The following is a 21,972-nucleotide window of genomic DNA, read 5'->3' as shown; positions in this document are numbered from 1 at the left end:
GCCAGGCGCCTCCCCCCTCCCCCCACGTGAGGCCCTGTCCCTGCCCCTGCAGAGCTGACAGTCTCAGATCTGACATTATCTCCCCCATTACCCAGCTGTGCTGCAATAAAAGCCTGATCCAGACCCTGCAGCCCTTGGGCAGGGAGAGCCCCTCCTGCCCTTCCCTGCCCTGCCCCACGGAGCCATGTAAGCACCTTGGAGCCACCCGCACTGTGCTCCATGCACGTGGGCTATCCCAGCCGTCACTCGCACGGGGCCGTGCATCCCGCACATGTTAGCACACTGCTCAGCAAGGTCCCTGCTACCCCCTCCTGCTCTCAGCCATGTTAGCACCTGCCCCTTCCTGGAGCTCCCTGGCTCTCCTTCAGGGGATGGAGGGTGGCTGCCCTGTGATCTTGCAGGCACCCAGGGGGATTGTGGGAAGGACCCAACTCTCCAGACTCCTTAAATCCCCATGTGGAACATCCCAAGGTCCCTGGAGATGATCCCACAAATCCTCCATGGCCTGGGAGCTACCTACAAGCTGCAACCTGCTTCCATAGCAGCCAGCTGCTCCATGGGCTCCTCCTGAAGCAAGCACCGATAGCCCCATTGACGGCCTTCACCCATTCCACTTCCCAGGCGCTCTCCTTGCCCCAGTCTTCTACCTGAACCAGACGTCGGCCCAGGAGGGAGACTCCATGCTGCTCCAGTGCTCTGTGTTCTCCTTGGCCACCCGCATCATCTTCTGCAAGGACAGGGAGGAGGTTTCATCCCAGAAGGGCTTGAAGGAGAAGGCCACCTATGACTATGTCCATGTGGTGTCCAGGGGCAGCTCTGGGAATTATGCCTGTGGGTACGAGATCAAGGACAGCAGCAACCAGGTGACTGGCTCCCAGCTCAGCCGCGCCCAGCGCCTCAGCATTACTGGTAAGGGGCAGGGAGTAAGTAGAGCACGTACAATTGTCCATGCAATGGCAGAGAGAGAATCTAGTGCCAGACAGCTGCATGACAGGGGTGATGGTCAGAAGAAGTAGGTTGTTATCCTCCTTGTGTGCCAGGATGGAGACATGACACCTGCTATCTGCTCCAGGTAGTTGGAGGTGGAGGAAGCACGAATTGGGCCAATCCCCTGTGAAAGGCAGGGAGACAAGGTAGATGTGACTGGGGTTTGCCCTCTTAGAGCCCCCTGCTCTATTCCCAGCCCTGCTCAAGTGACCTGCCCAGCCCTTTGCTGATCTGCACAAGGGGTGAATTCCAGCTCTCGCCTACACAGTAGGGGCAGGAGCTCTGGGCTGGTGCCTGGGGCTGTGCAGACCACAGAGGTGCTAATAACACTCTGGGAAAGAGCTGGGCCGAGAGCACTGGGTCTCCTGGCTTACAGCCCCCATCCCACACACTACAGGCTGCCCTGTGGGAAGCCCATGTCCACACGCAGAACTTCCACACAGGGCTGCCAAAGGCCCATGAAGCATGTGACTGGCGGGTCTGCAGGAGCCTGGGGGAGCCCCTTTGGGGAGGTTCCACCCAGGGCAGAGCCCTGTCCCATAGGACTGGTGCAGGGCTGGGCTCAGCCATTGCAGCCACATTTCTCACACACCGAGTGTCACCTGGTGGTGCTGACGGGCCCAGATTCCCCTTGTCCCCCTGGCACAGGCAGGCAAGCAGCAGAGCTGAGGAGTCAGACCCCCCAGCTCTGATGGCTCCTGGGCCAGACCCTGGGATCTGAGCCTGGCTCTGCCCCCCCAGCACTCCGCTTGCTGCATAGAGACTCTGGGCCAAACGCACCCCTGGGTAACTCCTCTGCCTGCAGCACTTCCACCAGGGGCAGCCCCAGCTCTCTTCAGGGAACCCAGACTGTGCAGAGGGGAGCCCCAGGGCCAGGCAGCACGTAACTCCCCTGAGCCTTCAGCGCTGGGCGTGAGCAGGGCCTCAGGCTCAGGGCAGCGGGGGAATGTCGCCCCCGCACACAGCCCATCGCACAGCCCGCTCTGCCCACCAGGTGAGCCCCAGGGTGTCTGAAGGGAGCAGGGTCTCCCCGCATTCAGCTCCCTGAGAGGGCTCCACAGACAAGTGAAGCTGAGAGAGGGGCAGTTTTAGCTTAGGGCTGCCTGGGGCATTTTCACCCTGCGGAGCTTTAGTGCCAGGATCAGTGAGGTGCCGGGTTGTTCAGTGGACAGTGACGTCCTGGCTGGGACGTGGGGAAACTCAGTGTGAGACACAGAGCGAGAGAGTCCAGGGACCAGCTGTTCCACTGGTGTAAACTGGCAGAACCCTGTGGACTCCAATGGAGGGAGGCCAATTTACACCCATCGGGGCTCTGGCCCAGTGACTCCAGGGGGTGATGCTGATTTACACCCACTGGGGCTCTGGCCCAGGGGCTGGCAAAACCGCTCGGTCTGTCGCTGGGAGGTGCGTCCCTGCGGGGGCTGCAGGCGTCTCTCCCACACGGTGCGAATCTCTTTGCCCTTGTCACACAGGTGGTGGGAGCAGCAGTAGAGCAGCAGAGGAGCTGACCCGCCCAGGTAACGGGCTATTGCTCTGTCACACCCTGGTTAGCAGAACCCGGCTCTGTGCCCTCAGCCCCACCCTCAGGGCACAAAATCTGAGCCAAGCTCACCCCGGGGCAGGTAACTCCTCGGCCTGCAGGGACCCCAGCTGGGCTGGGCTCTGCCAGTGCCGTTCCCCCAGGGCAGAGGGCAGCACGGCCCCTGGCATCGCTCATGTCCCACGTCCACCCTCTCCTGAGCACACAGCTGGTGACAACTGCTCGGGCCTCGTGCTGCCCTGCACCCAGGGCAGTGTCCCTGCAGTGAACCGCCAGCCACACTGGGGAGAGGCATTAGAGTCTGGGCTGCATCCATCACTGGCTCTTGTGAGATCGTTGCAGAGTCCTGGTGTGGCCTAAGCAAACCTGGGCTGTTCCCTGCTCCTCCCACCCCTCAGGGCTGTGCTGGGCAAAGGCAGGAGCCTCCCCAACAGCCTCCGTCACTTAGGCCTCATGTCAGGGGAATGTGCCCCGTGCAGCATGGTCCCCCCCCCCCCTTAGATATGGGCCTCTGGGAGCTCACCCAGAGTCCCCATTACACAGCCACTGCTCTGTGCCTAGTGCCCTGCAGTGCCACACAGCTCTCAAGCTGTCCCTTTCCATGCTGCAGGACCAACCATGCCCCTCACCATATGGGCCACCCGCTGCAGCTTGGTCCTGCTGCTCCTGGTGTCTGAACCCGTCATCACCTTTGTGCTGGAGAAGTGGGGCCTGCCTGAGCCTACGGGGCTGAAGGAAACTCATGGCGGGAGCATCGGGGTTGTGAAGAGAAGTAACAGTGGATCCTCATTGGCCAGCTGTGAGCAGGAGCGATACCAGTGACTCTGAGCAGGGTGTTGGAGCCAGAGCCATCCTTACCTATGTGTAGAATACACAGCTGCACAGGGCACTGGAAAATCTGGGGCAGCACTGGGTCTTAATGTCCACCCACCTGCCTCCACCTACCCCTCTTCTCTGGCTCTGCTTCCCCCCAGAGGGATCTAGTTACCTTACCAGTGACGCAGCCTGCCAGAGCTAATAACAGGACAGAACTTGGAAAGGGAAATTCGAGTGGTAATGAAGCCATTTCATTGGAACGTGCCAACTCCAGGTACAGCCTGTCAGTTCCAGAATTTACTGTGCAAGTCGACGGGGGCGTAGTTTAAAATTTGCTTTAAAAATATTTCATTAGTTTGTGTTGCTGAAGATTGTAAAATCACATCTCAAATACCCTCCCCCCCCAACATACCCTTCCCGGCTGCCATGAGGCACAAGGGCACCATCTTAATAATTCTGTGAAAGGCCCTATATTTTCTAGGGGCATCTCTGAGTGATGGAGCCTTGGGATGTAGAAGTTAGACTGAGGCTTTGTCTACACTATGAACTTTTTGCAGAAGAAGCCATGCAAATGGAATGCTTATTAGCATTTTCTCCCACTTCATTTGCAAAATCTCTTCCGATTCTTTTTGCGCAAGAGTTTTTTGCGTAAAAACCTCTTGCATGAAAAGGATTGGAAGAGATTATGCAAATGAAGCATGAGAAAATGCTAATGAGCACTTCGTTTGCATTGTCTCTTCCACAAAAAAAGTAGTGTAGACATAGCCTGAGTGTAACCTGGATGCCTAATAGGCAGCTTTCTCTGTCAAAGCTTTTGATCAAAGGGGGAGGAATAAATTGTGTCTGGGGCATTATTGCTAGGCAGATGCACAGTTAGCATTGCACACCATCCACATGTTTTGAAACTGGGTGTAATAGGCTGGGAATGCTCAGTAGATAAGTAATTACACAGTCCAACAGATCAGAGAGTCTCCATCATTGCCACGTAAAAAGTTGCGTACGCAAGAGAACAAAATTGTGGTTTTCACTGAGCAAACTATATATAGTAAGGAGATTGATTAATCACAGTTAACTCGTGTGATTCACTGAAAATAATTCATCATGATTTTAAAAATGCATCACACTTAAACAGAATACCAGTTTAAATTTATTAAAGCTTTTTTGATGTTTTTCTACATTTTCAATGCTGATGTCAATTACAACCCAGAATACAAAGTATACAATGCTCACTTAATAATATTAATTGTGAGTATAAATATATTCCCTGTACAAATGATTAAAAATTGTATTTTCAGTTCACTTCATACAAATACTGTAGTGCAATCTCTTTATTGTGAAAATGCAATTTACAAATGTAGATGGGCGGGGATACATAACTGTACTAAAAACCAAAACAATGTAAAATTTTAGCATAAAAGTCCACTCAGTCCTACTTCTTGTTCAGCCAATTGTTAAGTCCAATAAGTTGGTTTACATTGATGGGAGATACTTCTGTTTGCTTATTTGCAATGTCACCAGAAAGGTAGAAGAATCATTCACATGGTACTTTTGTAGCTGGCATTGCAAGATATTTACTGCCAGATATGCTAAATATTCTGTATTGTAATTGAAATCAATATATTTGAAAATACAGAAAACATCCAAAATATTTAAAATAATAGTATTTCATTATTGTTCAATGGAGTGATTAATCATACATTTAATCATGATTCATTTTAATTACACAATTGATCATGATTCATATTTTTAATTGCTTGATACCTTAATATAAAATTAATAAAGATTCTAATCAAAATGCATGTAAACTCATTCTAAGCTTTAAGACCTCTGTATTACTTCTCACTGTTTGTTAGCTCTAACCTGTTTAAATTTATTTTTCTTTATATTTATATGTAATTAAAATAATATAGATATAAATTATAAAGTGGCCTTGTTGTTTAGTAAATATTAAGCTATTATTTTATCATTATGACATTTTGTAACATTAAATTTCATTCATTTAAAACTTAATTACACAAAGGTTAACCTTATGCAATCCTTCCTGAAAATCGTCAAAAAGCTAAGCTGTGGCTCTCCATGTGTTTTTCTTTAAAAATTGTGTTAAAGTGGTAGAGACAAACCAAAAGTTACATACACTCTTTGGGGCATGTGTAGTCCCTTGCCTTCTGTTTGTACCAGCACAATGCCCCCACCCCAGTCAGTCTTGATGTGCTACCACAGTAGCAATGTTACTTCACAACAATGCAGAGAAGCTGGGTGAAAGGCCCTGACTATTTTTAATCAGTTGCGTTTCTCCTGTTAGTTTCCCTGCATTTTACTTACCCATCAGCATAAGGCTCCCATCAGATCAATCCATCAGATCAATCAGCTAGTCAGAGAACAGAAACTGGGGCTGACCTATGTGAGGTGCTGGGAAGTTCCTCATCACTGGAAAGTTCCCCTTGTATATTTACATCTACGCAGGGCCCTCAGTGAGACACACACAGCTATATTTCACATCTGGGAATGTGCCAGGGCTCCATTGTGGGTTTATAGACAATGTGTAAGTCTTGAAATAGGGCATAAGAGATAATATGAAACGCCTGGAAATATTGCATCTTTGACCTCTGCAGTATAAGCCAGAAGAAGGCACCTTCCCACCCACAAGAAGGGGCTTTGTAAAATCCATTGTTTCTGTTAGCTCATGCCACTAGCTACAAACCAAAAATTACGAAGACCAGTGTGGACCCAGACTTTCAGTAGAAACCTCCTGGCATTGGCCATTTCTGGAAGACTGGCTACTGGGGTAGGTGAAACTTAGGTCTGACCCACAATGTCCATTCTTATGTTCTTAGTGAAAATCCCAGACTTTGGGGATTCTTGTAACCTTTATGCACCCCTGGATCCTCTGCTATTTGGCCTCCAGAGGTTCATGCATCTCATACCCCAAAGTAATGCAATTGCTTCATGCAATAACTGCTTTCCAGAGAGCTAAATGCTCTCATCAGGTTCTCTTGCAGCCACAAAGCTGCAGTATCAGGCTGAGGGGAACAAATGTAGTTTCACCAAGGCATGGTTGATAACGAATAGCTTTGGTTAATATTGAAATTCCATATTTTCATATTACCCTATTTTGTAACTTCCCCACAAGCCACTAAGGCATTTACCAGACAGGGCCACAAACACTGCCAATTCCAAAGTGGCCCGAACGCTGTGGTCGGTGTTGCTGATTTAGCAGCGACTCACAAGATCGTTGCTGTGTTTCTTAGAGCCCCAGCTCTTGGGGTGTTCAGATTACATGAGAATTTTGGCTTTTGTTTCAAACGTTAAGTTTCTAGCCCTCTTGATTATGGCAAAATCCAGGGAAAACTGACCCCTAAAGGCTCAAACACCAGAAGGCAAATCAAAGGAAGGAAAAAACATAAACCTCATGAATTCTTAAGGCAAAATTGGGATCTGGGGAGAAGGCCACGTTGAGTTGGCAGTGGAATCTCTGCATAGAGCGGACAGGACTTGAGATCTGAACTGTTGATATAAAAAGTCAGGGCATGGAAATACAGAGTTTGGGCATCTTCCCCAATTTTATTCATAGGAAATATTTTTTTCTAAAAGGCAGACAGGCAGCACTTGCCCTAAGAACATTCCATCTCTCCAAGAGAGCTTCAGGGTGCTGTGTATTGTCCAGCTGTAGCACCAAAAAAGGTTCCCCACATTCTGGCCTTAAGGCAGCCTATGCTTTGGGGAGGTTGTCTGATGTGACTGCGCACCGATGAGCCCTGCATTTCAGCAAGTGAAGCATCAGTGACATCTTGTCCCGTTGCAGAGTGTGGCCATGTACGTCGGTGTCTGTTCTCTCTAGCGCTGTGGATGCTTTACTTTCAAACATGGAGATGTTACTTTTGTGCTGAGCCAACCTAAAGCCAAAAAAAGCCTTTTTGACAACACGGCTGTTAGGGGTGTGAATGGGCGCAGAGCTGCTCTGGCCCTGCTGAGCCCACCGCACCATGGACTGGGAGTCAGCAGCCAAGAGCCAGCAGCCCCATGGGGCCAGCAGCTGGCAGCCTCATGGATCAGGGAGCAAAAGCTGGCAGCCTCAGGGGACCAGCAACCCCATGGAGAGAGCAGCCAGGAGCCAGGAGCCCTGTGGACAAGGGGGCTGCTCCAGCCAGGCTGAAGTTTCTCCCCACCCACATGACCCTACTTAATGGGTTAACCAGTTAAACATATAATGTAATCTGTTAATTGATTACACAGGATTGTACATGCCTAACTGCTGTAGAAACAGTCCGAGCAGTTCTACTGCAAGTCTAGGCCAGGAATCACCAATATCCCCACTTCCTACATAACCTCTCTCCATCTGGCCCTTTTTTGCCCCTGATTAGGTCACTTTGGGCTTTGCTCTGACACCCGCCGGCAAGGCAAAAGAGCCCTTCTCCCTCTCTCCACGCCAGTCACCCCTGATGTGGTGGTGATGCCCAGTTCTCCCTGGGATGGGGCATTATTATGTAAAATAAGGACTCTTCTGTGCTACAGGCAATTCTGTTTTTTTCTGTCCTGTTTCATATTTTAATCATTGATGTGGTTAAGGCCAATATTTATAACAGTTCTGGGCCATTTTTAGTATCCAATTGTTATCAGGGAGAGTGGGTAAAGCCCAGCAAGTGTGTCTTTGATCTATGGGCAATCCCAGCACCTTGTTGAATTTGGTGGCCGTGAGAAGCACCTTCCATTCAGACTAAATAAGGGAACCATGAAATGCCCTTTTATTCAATTCCAGCTGAAGCAATGGGAAACTACCAACCAGGAACTAGACCGCAGGCATGTCTGGGAATGGCAGGGCCAGGCTATCCAAAGGGGTTCCTCAGGGTCTGGACAGAAACACAGGCGTGGGGAGGGATGTGCGACAGAAGCAGCAGATACACCTCAGACACAACCAGAAAGACAGAGTGAGAGGAGCACTTGGAGCAGGACTCTGAGTAAAAGCTGAGCAGGAGAGAGAGCATTTGGGCAGAGTGCTGGCGGGGAAGAGGTTTGGAGCCAGAAGCACGTGAAGTATTTTTTTTTGTATGTGTGGCTCTTGTTGTGTCCAAGGAAACACGACTGTTTCGTCTTTGTAAGCGAATCCACCAAGATCCCTCACACTCTTTCATCACTCTCAGCTTCTCATCCCTGTTGGAAGTGAGCCTCCTCCCCCCTGATTTCATTCGCACTGATGTGACACTCCCATCTCTGTATCCCTGCCTTTCTTCCTCTTCAAGCATCTGAGGAAGTGAGCTGTACCTCACAAACGCTTCTGTCCTAATAATTTTGTTAGTTTTTAAAATGCCACTGGACCCCTTGTTGTTTTAAGCCGAAGCCTGGGAACCCTGAATAAATCCACATTCCAAGCCCACAGGTCCCTGCAGAGCTGGAACAGGGAAACCAATTGCTCTTTTTTCTCACATGACTTTGGCCTTAATAAAAGCTGCGACTCACCATGGCTCTTCCCGACCAAACCACTGAGGCATCTGAGGAGAAAATAACAGGTACACATTGTCACGTGGCTGTAAATGCCCTTAAAGGAAGGCACCTCCTGAAAAACCAATTATAACCCCACAGCTCCTGCCTCCCCTAGCTAGGGCTGATCACAGACACTCGAGGATACTTTACAGAAGGATTTAATTCAGCTTTTGAAGATGCCCAATGAAAACTGCCTGTCTGAGTTTTCAACAGAGCTATTTTGTCACGGGCAGAGTCGGCTTTTGGCAGAAAAGGTCAATTTTTATTAAAAAAATGAGCAGCCCAAAAATGAAATATTTTGGACAGGCCCCCAAAATATTCTGACCAATAATACCAACATGGTGTCTCATGGGACTTGTAGTTCAATGGCCTTGTGTTGATAGTCTCTTCTACAGGCTGTCTGGACTTCAGTTCCCAGAATGCACTGCAACCCGGAACTCCTTATACTGCCTACTGAGACCACGTTGGGCGCATTCTGGGAGAGCCAGAGAGCCCAGCTCAAATAGAAGACCAGGAGTAGGAGGTAGCTTTATGACAGCTCCCATGAGGCCCTCTTGCACCCAATTCAAATCTAAATATTTTATTTTACAGTTGAAATATTTCAATGTTTGATATTCCATGGAAAAGTTGAAATTTCCCACAGAAATTTTTGAGAAAAACCAATAGATATATATATATCTAAATGTTTCACAGGAAAACCCCTGTTTTCCCACCAGGCTGAGCATTGAATAATTCATTGAGTTAGTTTATAATACAGTGGAACAGAGCCCAGCCAGTTGTGTGTGACTTTGCTTCCCAAGGACAAAATTTCTCTCTGGGATGTGACACTAATTGCTCAGGGCTTCCAAAAACCTTAGACATTTCAGGGAGTATCGAACAAGGTATATTGCCAGCTTCACACACTCTGGGACGACCATATCTCCCACATGCATATCTCAGCCTTCATCATTGGGCCTCACAATTGAGCAAATGGATGGGCACCAATTCCTTGTCAAGGCCCAGTCTGTTAGGACTTATAGCAGTACTGTCATAACCTAGTGCATTAGCACAGGGCACATGGATTGGACAGCCCCCAGGCAGCTCCAGCTCCCAGTGACAGGGGTGGACACTTTCCATGGGAGCTTTCCCTGGGATGTGACCTTTCCAAGAGGGAGAAGTGGTAACATCCCGGGCAATGGAGGGCTGGGGATCACAGGCAAAGGGTGGGACAAAGGAACCTCAGGGAAACAGCTGCCTGAGCCATGGGACCCCTGAGGACTCTTTATCCTCATTTACTTTTATCACAGGCAGTTTGTTGTTGTAACTCTCAGCCAGACACACTGATCTGGGATCTGCCCATCCCCCACCAGTTACCACATTTACCGCCAACCCCCATATTTCTCTGCCACATGCTGGTGCCCCTGGTGACCCCAATGCTCTACAAAGGCTCTTACATTCATGCTCGTCTTCAGGAGCGCTGCAGGGGTCACGCTGGACTCGTTCCCTGTGGAGAGTAAGAAGGACAGAGGGTGTCAGTGATGCACATTGGCAAGAAGCTGTGAGAAGCTTTCTTCCCATGGCTGGTTCTCCTGCCAGGACCGTACAGCTCCCTTCAGCTCATATGCAGTTTGTTTGCATATTTTTCACCCAAATGACACTGGATTTCTGGCGCAGGCCTGCTCACACTGTCAGGGCTGGAAGCTGAACATTGATCCCTGAGGCCGAGCTGTACAGCTGAGAGTCAGGGAGAGGGTTCCAGGATGGAGGGGCTCTGTGTCCTGTCCCACTGGCTTTACTGGCAGTCGTTGCACTGGGAACCCAGGCTGGGCCGGACACTGGCAGAACCTGGAAACTGCCTCTCGCCTCCCCACACACCCGGCTCTCTCTGTGCTCAGAGCTGGTCACTGAACTCCCTGGCTGTTCCCCGCATCACACCCATCTAGGCCGGGGCCTGTAGATTTCCTGGTCTCTCTCTTGGGGCATCATGCAATTGATTAATTGGCTTGGGCCCCGTGGCCCTCAGAGGGGCTGCGGCTGGCCTCCCAGGCGGCAAAGGATCAAAGTGGGGGAGGGAGCAGGAGTCTGGGGGAGCCCTGAGTGGAGGACGTTGGCTGCAGAGCAATGGGGAGTGGCCCTTAGGCAAGGTCTGAGGGGGTCCCCGGCAGGTCTCTGTGATGGGAGGGTGGGGAGGGGCCCCTCTGAGCCCTCTGACTGGGTGGGGCAGACAGCGAGCCAGTAGCAATTAGCAGCTCCCCTGGCACTGGGGGCAGCTGGGGCCCAATGAGCTGGTCTCCCAGGCTAGGTCGTTTGGTGCCATTTTGTGGCCGACCAAGTGTCACCAATGGGGGGGAGGGGAGGGCAAACATGGCAGCCACTCTGGGGCCTGGCGATTTGGCCCCTGTTGCTGCAGTTGAGCCCCACACCCCTTAAATCACTGCTGAAGTGCTGGGTGGTGCAGGCCGGGCACGTCTCGCCCAGCAGCCTGGCAATTCTGTCTGCAGCCCGGCCGACCAGCCCCAAACCCTGAGCAACCAGTCACTTTCCTTCCTTCACACCCCTGGGGCAACTACAACCTGCGCCCGCTGCTGCCGGCGAATGGGACGGGAACATGTCTCTGGCAAACCCCTTCCTGAAAGCGTCTCCTTGTAACCCCCAGACCCCACTTCCACCGGAGACTTCCAGCTGCCTTGGGCTTTTTGAAAACTGCTCCAGAACAAAAACACACCCCTCTCCCCTCACCTCGCCCTTCTCCTCTCCCCACACACACACAGCAGGACAGCAGGAGACAGACAGACAGCCCTTCTGCGGGGCAGAGAGAAGGGACCCTGACTGGAAAGGAGATGGGAGAGGGAACAATCTCCTACCTTTGATCCCTTCGCAGAGACCCAGCTGGAAGCAGCGAGACAGAGTGATCAGAGACGGGGCCACATTTCCTCGCGGGCAGAGGGAGAGAGATACTGAGTGACATGGCTCCAGCCCCTCATTGTACTGACACAGAGCCCCAGCCCCACGGCGTGTCCCAGCGGTCTCCCGCACCGGACCCACTGACTGGCCCTGGAAACAGCGTCCCCAAATCTCACAATGTTAGTTCCACCCTCCCAGTGTTTCGTATTCTACTCAAAGCCCCAGGTCTGAGAGTTGGGAAGTCAGTCAGAAACTCGGCTTTTATTTAAAAAGAGTAGACGTATAACCCTATTGCTTAGGGGGAAAAGCCTGAAAATGTGACTTCCAAAGTCCCCACATTGGTGACTAGTTGGCAATCCCATAAGCTCTGAGCCAATTGTGAGCTGGTCAGGGTGACTGGAGGCTGTGAGAGCTGGGGGCTGGGGCCCTGTGAGGAAAGGCTGTAGGGCAGAGCTGTGCGCAGAGTTGTTAGGGTCTGATGCAGGAAAGCCTTAGAGACCTGCGTGTTGATAGTCCATCCACCTGGCTGAGTCATAGTTTGTGACCATCTATGGGGCAGAGACTCTCCCCTTCATTGCTGATCTGTGCAGCTCTGGATACAGGGGGGTCCTGACTCCAGACTGGGGCTCCAGGGCACGACAGTAACGTACCTAATAAATATTGTACAGCACCTAGCACAGTGGGGCTCTCACCCCTGATTGGGGCTCCAGGGTGCTACTGTAACACAAATTACTAATCACAAAGACAATCTCTTTCATCGTCTCTTTGATCTGTGCATCCACCCAGCCTCCCCAAACCAAAGATCATTTCACTGGGTCTATCTCATCTCTCTCCCCTCATCCCAGGCACACTGGGAACAGGGGATCTCAGGGGTGTCTCTGCCACGACTGACTGTACATTTGCTAACACGGCTCGGCCTCACTCTCATACCCACCTTTCTTCCTCAGCAAACAAAGCGCCACAGCCAGCACCAGGACAGCAGGGACTGCAATTCCCAACAGGAGCTTTAGATCCAGCCCTAGGAAAGAACCTCGCTGTGAATGGCCCCTCCAAGCAGCCACCAGCCAGTTCCCACTGGCTGGACCTGGCAGAGTCCTGTGGTAAGTGACCCCTGACGTTTCCATGAGTATACCTGGAAGCTCACCTCACGGTTACCTGCAGGTCAACATTATCTGCTGTTCTTTGGGAGTAAAAGTTCACTGAAGCTTTTCAACCAATTTTTCTTGCCAAAGTTTGTTTTTATCCAAACATAGATTACAGGAAAACAAAATTTCCCCCCAAGCAGTTCATGTGCAAGGACCTTCTTTGTCTTTCCCTAAAATAATTTGGATACTGAAGAAACCATTTTGCTTGGTTTAGAACCAACAGGCTTGTTTCATTTTAGATTTCCAAATGCAGAAGCGGAAGACAAACGTCGCTTGGAAAGGAAACAAAGCAAATCCCTCTGTGTTTCCAGCTGACATTTTAGGTCATGTTCTGAACAAGGAAACTGCTAAGTCAAAGTAAGACCAAAGGAAAATGTTTGTTCAGTTTCATGATTTTTTTCCCCCCATCAAAACACTGACATTATCCATGGCAAGTTTTGTTCATAATTTTTTCTAGAAATAAATCTGGTTCTACCTTCCCGCCAGGGCAAGTTCCTCAAGCAGGAAACATTCCTGTGGGAACTGCCCTGCTTCCAGGAAGCATCACGATTCAGCGCAGCACAAATAACTTTCCATAGGTGCTTAAAATGAAGCACATACCTAGGTGCTGTCCTGGATAGGGCTGGACTTGAGCTCATACTTGAGAGCTTCCTGGGCATCCAGCAGACACATGTGTGGGGCTGATCTACCTGAAAGCCACCTACTGGGTGTGGGTCCCTGTCCCATATAGTGGCACTTAGACACTTACAGAGATACCATGAGTCTGCTCTACAACTGACTTTTAGCTCAAGTTGTAGAGCTGGGGTGGGGAACCTCAGACCCGGGGCCCGCATCCAGCTACTGGCTTGACTGGATCCAGCCTCAAGGCTCAGGCTCCCCACAGCCCCGCCCCACAGCCCCTGCTGTCCTACTGCAAGGAGCACACAAAATCTACTAGGCTGCTCCGCTCCCCCCACCCCCTGCCCCGGACTCTGGAGTATGAAGAGAATATTGGCAGTGTCTGTCTTCTCATTTGGGGGCCAGGTCAGTGTTTTTGGTGGAGGTTTTTATTTGCTTGTCACTTGCCCTAAGCTCTAGCGCTCCCAGGTTTGGGTCTGCCCGTCGGCGCTTCATACCCAGCGGAGCAGTTTTCTGTGGAAAACGCTGTTTCTTCAAAATAAAAACTTTTCACCGAGGTCACTTCAGTGTTGCTAAATTTCTGTTCCATGGAAAAATCTGAATGTTTGACTATTTCTCCTGATTCAGGATGAAAATACAGTTCAGGAAGGTCAGAATTTCTCAGGTAGGGGTTGGTTTGCTGATGCGGACACTTTGCAGGGAGTTGGGGCAAACAGCCAGGTATGGGCTCTGATCAGTTCAGTTCCTGGGGCTCAGTTGTTCCCTGGGAACCAGACACTGGTGCTGGGCTGAGGTTCCTGGCAGAGGGGTTTGCCCACATGCCAGGTGTGACACTCTGGGCCAGGCCTGGAGCACAGAGCGTAACTAGCTAATGACACGGAGACAGAACCTGGGTTGGGAGCCCTGGTGGGATGATGCGTCTGGTGCCAGAGCAACCTCCCACCCAGTGAGCGCAGGGGGAGGCAATAACTCACTGGCTGCTGGGTTAGCAGAGGGGGCAGGGAACTCCGGAGGAAACTTGCCCATCCCATGAATTTAGATGCCCCCTCTGGAAGAGCCATTTTCCTTCCCTGTGAAGATATTGCCTGGCTCAGCCATGCTGGGTAAAGCCTAGGAGAGCTGCAGGGAGAATGTTCTGCATTGGAAGATCCCATCACCCTGTTGCATGTGGTGTATTTCCTACATCCATCGCCACGGCAATCACACGCACAGTGGGGGCTGCCCAGGCCAGGACCTACTTTGCCCTAAATAAAGACCCCACAACACAGAAACACTTCAGGAGCATTTACCTGGGAGGAATGAATCACCATCACTGTCACTGCTGGAGCCATCACCTGGGCAATAAACACACAGGGCGAGTCACAAATTGGATCTGAGTCAGCAATGGGAGTGTGTGTAAGACAGGGGAGGTGTCAGCTGACAGCCCAGTGCAGCATCAGAAGCAGCCCATGGTGTGGGGGCCGCTCCAAGCCAGCCATGGAGAGAAAGGGGAGGGAGGTGCTGCAGCCCGGCCTTCGTTAACTGGTTAAACTTAATGTTTTGGCAGGTAACTAATTAAACAGGATTTTACATCCTTAGCAGGTTTAGTCTTGAGAGAAGAAGCCGGGGAACATGGTAACAGTCTCTAAAGCTGCTCAGGGCTGTTACACAGGGGCCGGGGATCAGTGGTTCTAAGGGCCCACGGAGGGCAGGGCTAGAGGCGATGGGGCTAATCTGCAGCAAGGGAGGGTTCGGTTCAGTAGCAGGGAGGAGAAGCTCTGGAACCGGCCTCCAGGGCAGGGTCTGGAGTCCCCGTGGTCAGAGCTTAGTAACAGGCTGCACAAGCCCCGTGTCAGGGCTGGTCAAGGTTCACTCTGTCCTGCAGGCCTTGGCGGCATCTCAAGGTCCCTTCCAGCCTGACATTTCTATGATGATCCCGTCACCCTGCTGCCAGGGCTGGGCCAGCCGAGATGAGCTGTGTGAAACATGGGACGGGGTGAAACACACAGCAGGGGTGGGGTGAAACAGGGCTGGCCTTACCATGAGGCAAACTGAGATGACTGCCTCAGGTGCCAGACTGTGGGACGGAGGGGAAGCGCCACTAGGACCCAGAGTATAGAAAATTGTGTCTGCTGCTGGTGCATATGTAGGCAGCAGAGCAGCACCCTGAGAGGAGTAGAATAGGAAGGAGGCAGAATTGAGACCTTTCAAAATTTTGGCCCAAGTGAGGAATCATGGGGGTGTCATTTGAGCTTCCCACCTCAGGTGCCAAAATGTTGTCGGCCAGCCCTGGGGTGAAACCCAGGATGGGGTGAAACCCAGGACAGGGTGAGGGTGAAACACGGGACGGGGTGAAACACACAGCAGGTGTGAGGGTGAAATACGAGATGGGGTGAAACACACAGGAAGGGGTGAGGGTGAAACACGGGACAGGGTGAAACACACAGGAAGGGGTGAGGGTGAAACACGGGATGGGGTGAAACACACAGGAAGGGGTGAGGGTGAAACACGGGACAGGGTGAAACACACAGGAAGGGGTGAGGGTGAAACACGGGATGGGGTGAAACACATAGGAAGCGGAGGGGGGGAAGGGGGGGTTGCCTGGGACACACTTTGCACAAAGACGTTTTATGAGATATTTTGTTTCAGATTTTGGAAATTGATGAATGTCAGTTTGGATGGGGAGGGGGGTGTCATTTAATTGCTGTTCTCACACTGTCATTAACCCCATTCCCAGGATGCTGAGTTTCTGCTGGGCAGGGCTAAGATAGGATATGTCACCCACAGACACGCACGGACGCACAGCTCACACCTTACCAGTGACACTGAGGCGCTGGGTGTGGCTGAGCTGGGATCTGGTCACCTGATTGTCGCTGTCCTTGATCTCGTACCCGCAGGAGAAATTCCCAGAACTGCCCCCGGACACCACATGCTCATAGTCGTAGGTGGCCTTCTCCTTTGAGCCCGTCTGGACTGAAACCTCCTCCCCGTCCTTGCAGAAGACGATGCGGGTGGCCAGGTGCCAGGAGGACATGAAGCACCTGACCCGCACAGAGTCCCCCGGCCGGGCCGACGTTTGGTTCAGGTAGAGGGTGGGGGCAGGGAGAGCACCTGGGGAGGGGAAGGGGTCAGAGCTGTCAGTGGGGTGTTGCTGGTGCCTGGTGCTGTCAGTGGGGCAGGAGGTAAGTAGAAGAGGGTCTGGGCCGTGTCTCAGATGGAGGCTTTGTCCCCAACCCAGCTGGGCAGATGGGGGACGAGCTCTCTCTGCTGACCGGAGGCTTTACCCCAGGAGCTAATGGGCTGTGTACAGGGCTCAGGGCTCGGTCGGGCTGGGTGCCAATGCCTGGTGCTGTGCACTGTGCTAGAGCAGGCCCTGCTGAGGTCACTGACGGATGCAGCTGGGGCAGGACGGCCGGGAGTGAGGCCAAGGGCTGGGAGCTGGTGCTGAGGGAAGGTAAATCCTTGGGTCAGAGCTGGGAGGCAGCAGGGAAGGGAGAGGTCAGTTGGGAGGCCTCTGCACCTTGCTCAGACTCCCACCCAGGCCTGCCCGTCTTCCCAAGCCATTGCTGTTGGCACCGCATTCAGCAGCGAGAAGCCAAAGGGGTGGTGGCTGGAGTGCCCGGTGGGGGAGAGGTAAAGGCCCTGGGTGCATTGAGGACAGACAGACAGATGGACTCACCGGGAGCTGAGCAGATCTCCTGGCTGCTGCGGCTCAGCGCTGGGAACAGAAAGGAGACGTGGGGTCAGTGCCAGGCTGGAATCTCCCCTGCGGTGAGATACCGGGGACAGCTTCTGGGGTCTCTGTTCCCCACACTGATTACAGGCTCCATTTTCTGCCCTGCCTGTCCCACCAGGGGCACCCCTGCCTGTTCCATGAGGCTGTGCCAGGCACCGTGCAGAGCCCTGACCCCCAGGTTCCCTCCTGAAAAGAGCTGAAGTGACTTGGGCCCAGCCCTATAATGAGTCTGACCCCAAGACCCAGAACCCCTGAATTCTGGGTGAACTCATAACTGGAGCCCAGCCTCGAACCCATCTCAGTGTCTCTGGCCGTCAGTAACAGGGAACCCTGGGGCTGGACTCTGATAACCCCCTGTGGTGGATAGGAGGAGTGCTGGCCAGCATTTGGTGACTAAAGGGTGAAAGTCAGATAGCTATGGGGGTGTTGGCAGGGAGCCAGAAGAGCCAACAACAGAGGGTGTTGAAATTTGAATTGAATAGATCTACCTGCCTGCTGTTCTCTTTGTGTGAGTTTAAGGCTGCGTCTACACTACACCCTAAACTAGAAATAAGATAGGAAATTTATGCTGCACAAATTGCATTTCTTATTTCAATTTTATTTTGATATAGCTTATTTTGAAATTCAGCGAACCTACATGGTGCCAAATTTTTTAAAATAAAGTGCTATTTTGAGCCATTCCTTATCCCTCGTGCAATGAGGTTTACCAGGATGGCAAAATAGCGCGCTCATTATTTAAAAAAATATTTTGAAATGACGGGCAGCTTGTGTAGACACAGGGTAGCTGTTTGGGCTCTCTCCAGTATCCCAAAATAGCCTTGCAGTGTAGACATACCCTAAGGTAGGAGCTGGGGGAAGCAAGGTGAATTGAACCTACAAAGAGTACTGGGCATGGAAATGGACTGGGCTTCGAAGTATGGATCACTACAGATCATGAGTAGATTGAAAAATGTATATTTAGTTGCGATTAGGTTATTTTTCTTTGTTTTGTTGTTTGGTTAAACTCTGTGCTAAGCCCATGTGCCTCCCTCCTCCCGCTCCCCCCGACACACACACACACACACACACACACACACACACACACACACACACACACAGGCTATATCTAAGCTGCCCCCAGAGATATTATTTTTCTCTATGTTTTATTTTGTTTTTCTCAGTTGCTCTGTAACATCTAGCAACCAAGTAGTCTTTATTAGTATATCTTTTAGTTTTGTTAATAAAAACATCTTTTTTAAGGCGACGCTATGATTCTTGTATCCTAGAAAGCAGCAGGAGGTCTGTGTACGCAAGCCTAGACTGAGAGGTCATCTAGCAGAGATTACAATTTGTTTTCTGTTTTTCTTTTCCAAGCTCTCTTGGGGGAAAAGAGTTTGGGGATACCCCTTGGAAGAACTCAAAGCCTAAGAAGAAAGGTGGGGTTTTTTTATTCACTTGGCAGAGGCAGCTACCTCCCAAGGTGAAGGGATCTGTGACCTCAAGGAAGCTGGTTTTTATTTTTAAGCAGAATGCTGTTAAGGCAAGGTCTTTAAGGTCTCTTGCAGGTCTGTACCTTCTGCACTCTGAATGCCAGAGTGGGGAACAGAGTTGACCACCCTCCCCCTCCAATGGCAACAGCCTCCCTGCTCTCTGCCTCCAGGCTGCGCTGACACCCCAGGAGCATCTGAGCCCAGCCCGGATTGACCCCATGGGCCTGGCGTGGGGAGCTGGGCCCAGGGACACCCTAGGGTGGGATCCAGCTGAGTGCCAGGTCCCAGCTCCCCACAGGGAACGCCGCCGCCCTGCAGCCTGGGGCCTGAGTGGGGAAGCAGGGACCCGGGGAAGGATTTAGGTCCCAGGGGACAGTAACTGGCCATGAGCTCCCAGGGCACCGCGGGGCAGCTGGGCCGATGGGCCCCTGGGCTGTGTATCGAAGGGGCAGGGAGCAGGTGTGGGGGGGGGGGGATTTCCCCGGCCTGAGGCCTTGGGGAGGCCGATCCTGGATCCTGCGCCCGGCTCTGGCCCCGTTTCAAAGGCTGCTGGCAAAGTGCAGCGGGGGCAGGGTGTCACGTTGCTGAATTGGAGGGAAGCAGCCAAATCGCTGCTGCACCCCTAGGTGGGGGTGTTGGCCCCAGAAATTGGTATGGGGGGAGCCATGTGGGGTATTGAATGGGAGATTGTTGTTTGTTGATCTTATGTACACTATTTATGTGAGTGTTTAATGTCTGTGTGTGTAGGTAGGAATCTGTAATCTGTGTGGAAGCTGAATATTTCTGTGAATGTGGTTAAGCATGGCTATGAACAGGCTGAGTAGCAAAGCCCTGTGGAACAATGGCTCTCAATAGGCTATGGACACACCCAAAGAATGGGATGTGTCACCTGAGGGCAGCCAGCAGGAAACATAGAGATTGGCCTCTGACCAGGTGACTTGCTGCAGACTAGAAGAGGCCAGGAAGGAGTATAAAGAGGCCATGCGGTCGATGCCATTTTGTTCTCAGCTCAGCACTTCATCCCAGAGGCAGCATTGCAGGGATTGAAGAGCCCGGAAGACCTGTGAACCCATCCTGATCGCAGGATGTGCAATAAGAACTTTTAAACCAGCAGCTGCAACATCTCTGCTAGAGCCTGCATCGAGGACTGGGAGATTCGGTGCATGTAACGTACTGTACTTTAATAACCTTACTCTCATGCTTTGCTGTCTTGTAATAATAAACCTTTAGATATAGATTCTAAAGGATTGGCCCAGCGTGATTTGTGGGTAAGGTCCAGAGGGTAAATTGACCAGGGATCTGTGGCTGGTTTCTTAGAACCGGACAGAACTTGTTCGGGGTAGGTGGGATTGGGTGCTAGGACCCCCCACCTGTGTATAGGCCCGGGGCCATCTGGGGCACGGATATTGCTGGGGTGTTGGAGGGGTTTTGCTCGGGAGGCTTCAGGCAGGCAGCTGAAGCGCTCTGGGAGACTGGTTCGTGGCCTGTGTGGAGAGGTCGCCAGTCGGGGGCTGTAAGGAACCCCGGATTTGAGCAATTCGCCCTGAGCAGACGCCCTTAGCTGTGCCCAGACACGGCCCGGTCTGTCACAGTGGCGTAGTCGGCAGGATCCACAGATCTTGGTCAATTGAGCTTTGGGATCAGGACCCCACGCTGTCTAAATTTGATTTTTGGTGTTGAGAGTTTGGTTGATTAAAGAGCCGCTGCGATGAACCCGGAATTATATGAGAGTCTGAGCAAAAGTGCTTTGAAGGATTTGTGCTTGGGGAGAGGCATTGCCTTTAGGAAAAGGGCCTCTAAACTAGATCTGGTAGTGCTGTTATTAACCAGAGATGTGGATGAAAAGGAGCAGAAGCGAGCCAAGGAGGCTGCTGAAAGAAGGCGGAAGGCAGATGAAGAAATTGCTAAGAGACAGAAGGAGATGGATCGGGAACTTGAGGAGAAAAAGGCAGAATATGCTGAGAGACAGAGGAGGGAAGAGGCAGAGCATACAAAGAAGATGGCCCTAGCCAAGGAGGAAAATGCTAGACTTGACCTCCAGCTTAAGAGACTAAAAGAACAAGAGAGACTGTATCCTCCTGAAGGTTCAATGTATAACTCTGTGGGTATGGGGTATGCTTATGATATGGCAGACGTATTTTACCCAGCTGATGTGATGACCCAACCCCAAGGCATGTATGAATGCAAACCTTGTGTGTTACCTGTAGCTGACAGGGAGGTTTGGGAAGGGGGTGCATGTGGGTATGGAAAGTTTCCTGGTGCTGATCAGTCTCCCTGTAACCAAGGGGAAAGTGTCTCTATATGTGAGCCCGTGGGTGAGGGCCCGTCTGATGCCTCAGAGGTGAGGCTGGAATCAGAACCAGGGCAAGAAGAGCCCAGAAATCAGGGAAATGTTTCTCTGGGGCAGCCTGGAGTGGCTGGCCAGAGTGAAGTTTTAGTTGAGGAGTTGGTGGCTGGTGAGGTTTGTGGAATTGAACCGGCACAAGCTGAAATTGAGTTGTGTGAAGCACAGTGTGTGCAAGCTGGCAATTTGGCTGGTGGAAGTAGCAGTGGGGTAGTAAAGGAATCTGTCCCAGTGGCTAGCTATATGCCTGAGATTAGCCAGGAGTGTTGGGACAAGGGAGAAGCTGCCTCTGGTTGTCTGTCTGTGTGTGGGGAAGAGTTTCTTCCTGTGTCTGAGGAAGGTGCCCCACAGCCTGTGAAGGCTGAGAGCAGTGTTGTGGTCCCAGAGTTGGGTCTGGATATGGCTAAGGCCCAGGAAGGGGGTGGCCCAAGGTTTGTGTCTGCTGGGGAGAGGGATGAGGTGACTCAGGTAGAGTCAGTCAGTGTTTTACCAGAACCCCAGAGACCAGACAGTGGTGACCCTGATATTGTGCCTGATGCTGCTGTGTTGCTGGCAGAGGGGGGAGCTACTCTGTGGGAGCAGAGAGACCCCTTAGCCCGGGCACAAGGAGAGAATGAGGGCGTGTTAACTCTGGTGCCTAATGATGGTGTGGACGTTTACAGCCATCTAGAGAGTTGCACAGGGAGTGAAGGTGCTTCCGACCCTGTCTCTTGTGGGTCTGTCCGTGTGCCTGAGAGGGGATTGTCTGTGAATCCACCAGAGGGGCCAGAGATGACCCAGGGAGTAAGGGAATTGCAGGAGGAATTGGTTGTGGCTCAGCAGGGCAAGGCTGCTGCAGAGCCAGGGAAGGGTGAACTGCTGCCTAAGGAAGCTCATAGGGAGGAGAGTCCTGGCAGTGCTTGTAGCAAGCAGTTTGCTGTGACTGAGGGAGGTGACAGGGCCTTGCTGGGAGAAGGCATTCAGGAGAAAGCTCTGCC

The 21,972-nt window shown here is 51.7% G+C and overlaps 1 protein-coding gene across 1 annotated transcript; it reads right to left on the bottom strand.

Moving 5' to 3' along the window:
• Positions 1–4,467: 4,467 nt before the first annotated feature.
• LOC142823743 (uncharacterized) lies at positions 4,468–16,480 on the bottom strand. Its single transcript, XM_075915060.2, has 7 exons — positions 16,264–16,480; positions 14,757–14,801; positions 12,639–12,836; positions 11,665–11,733; positions 10,255–10,304; positions 8,798–8,829; positions 4,468–7,236 (listed from the first exon to the last, which is right to left on the bottom strand). The coding sequence occupies exons 1-7, from the start codon at positions 16,478–16,480 to the stop codon at positions 7,053–7,055; spliced, it is 795 nt and encodes a 264-aa protein (XP_075771175.2). The 3' UTR covers positions 4,468–7,052.
• Between the last annotated feature and the right edge of the window lie 5,492 nt (positions 16,481–21,972).

Source organism: Pelodiscus sinensis, chromosome 18 (assembly GCF_052426305.1).
Source record: "Pelodiscus sinensis isolate ZL-2025 chromosome 18, ASM5242630v1, whole genome shotgun sequence".
NCBI lineage: Eukaryota > Metazoa > Chordata > Testudines > Trionychidae > Pelodiscus > Pelodiscus sinensis.
This window is presented reverse-complemented; position numbering and strand designations above follow the sequence as displayed.

Coding starts and splice junctions, on each gene's coding strand:
- LOC142823743 (XM_075915060.2), bottom strand. CDS start 16,480: ATGTCCTCCTGGCACCTGGCCACCCGCATCGTCTTCTGCAAGGACGGG. Junction 14,802..16,263: donor CCAGCGCCTCAGTGTCACTG/GTAAGGTGTGAG, acceptor TTTATTGCCCAG/GTGATGGCTCCAGCAGTGAC. Junction 10,305..11,664: donor TCTCTGCGAAGGGATCAAAG/GTAGGAGATTGT, acceptor TACTCTCCACAG/GGAACGAGTCCAGCGTGACC.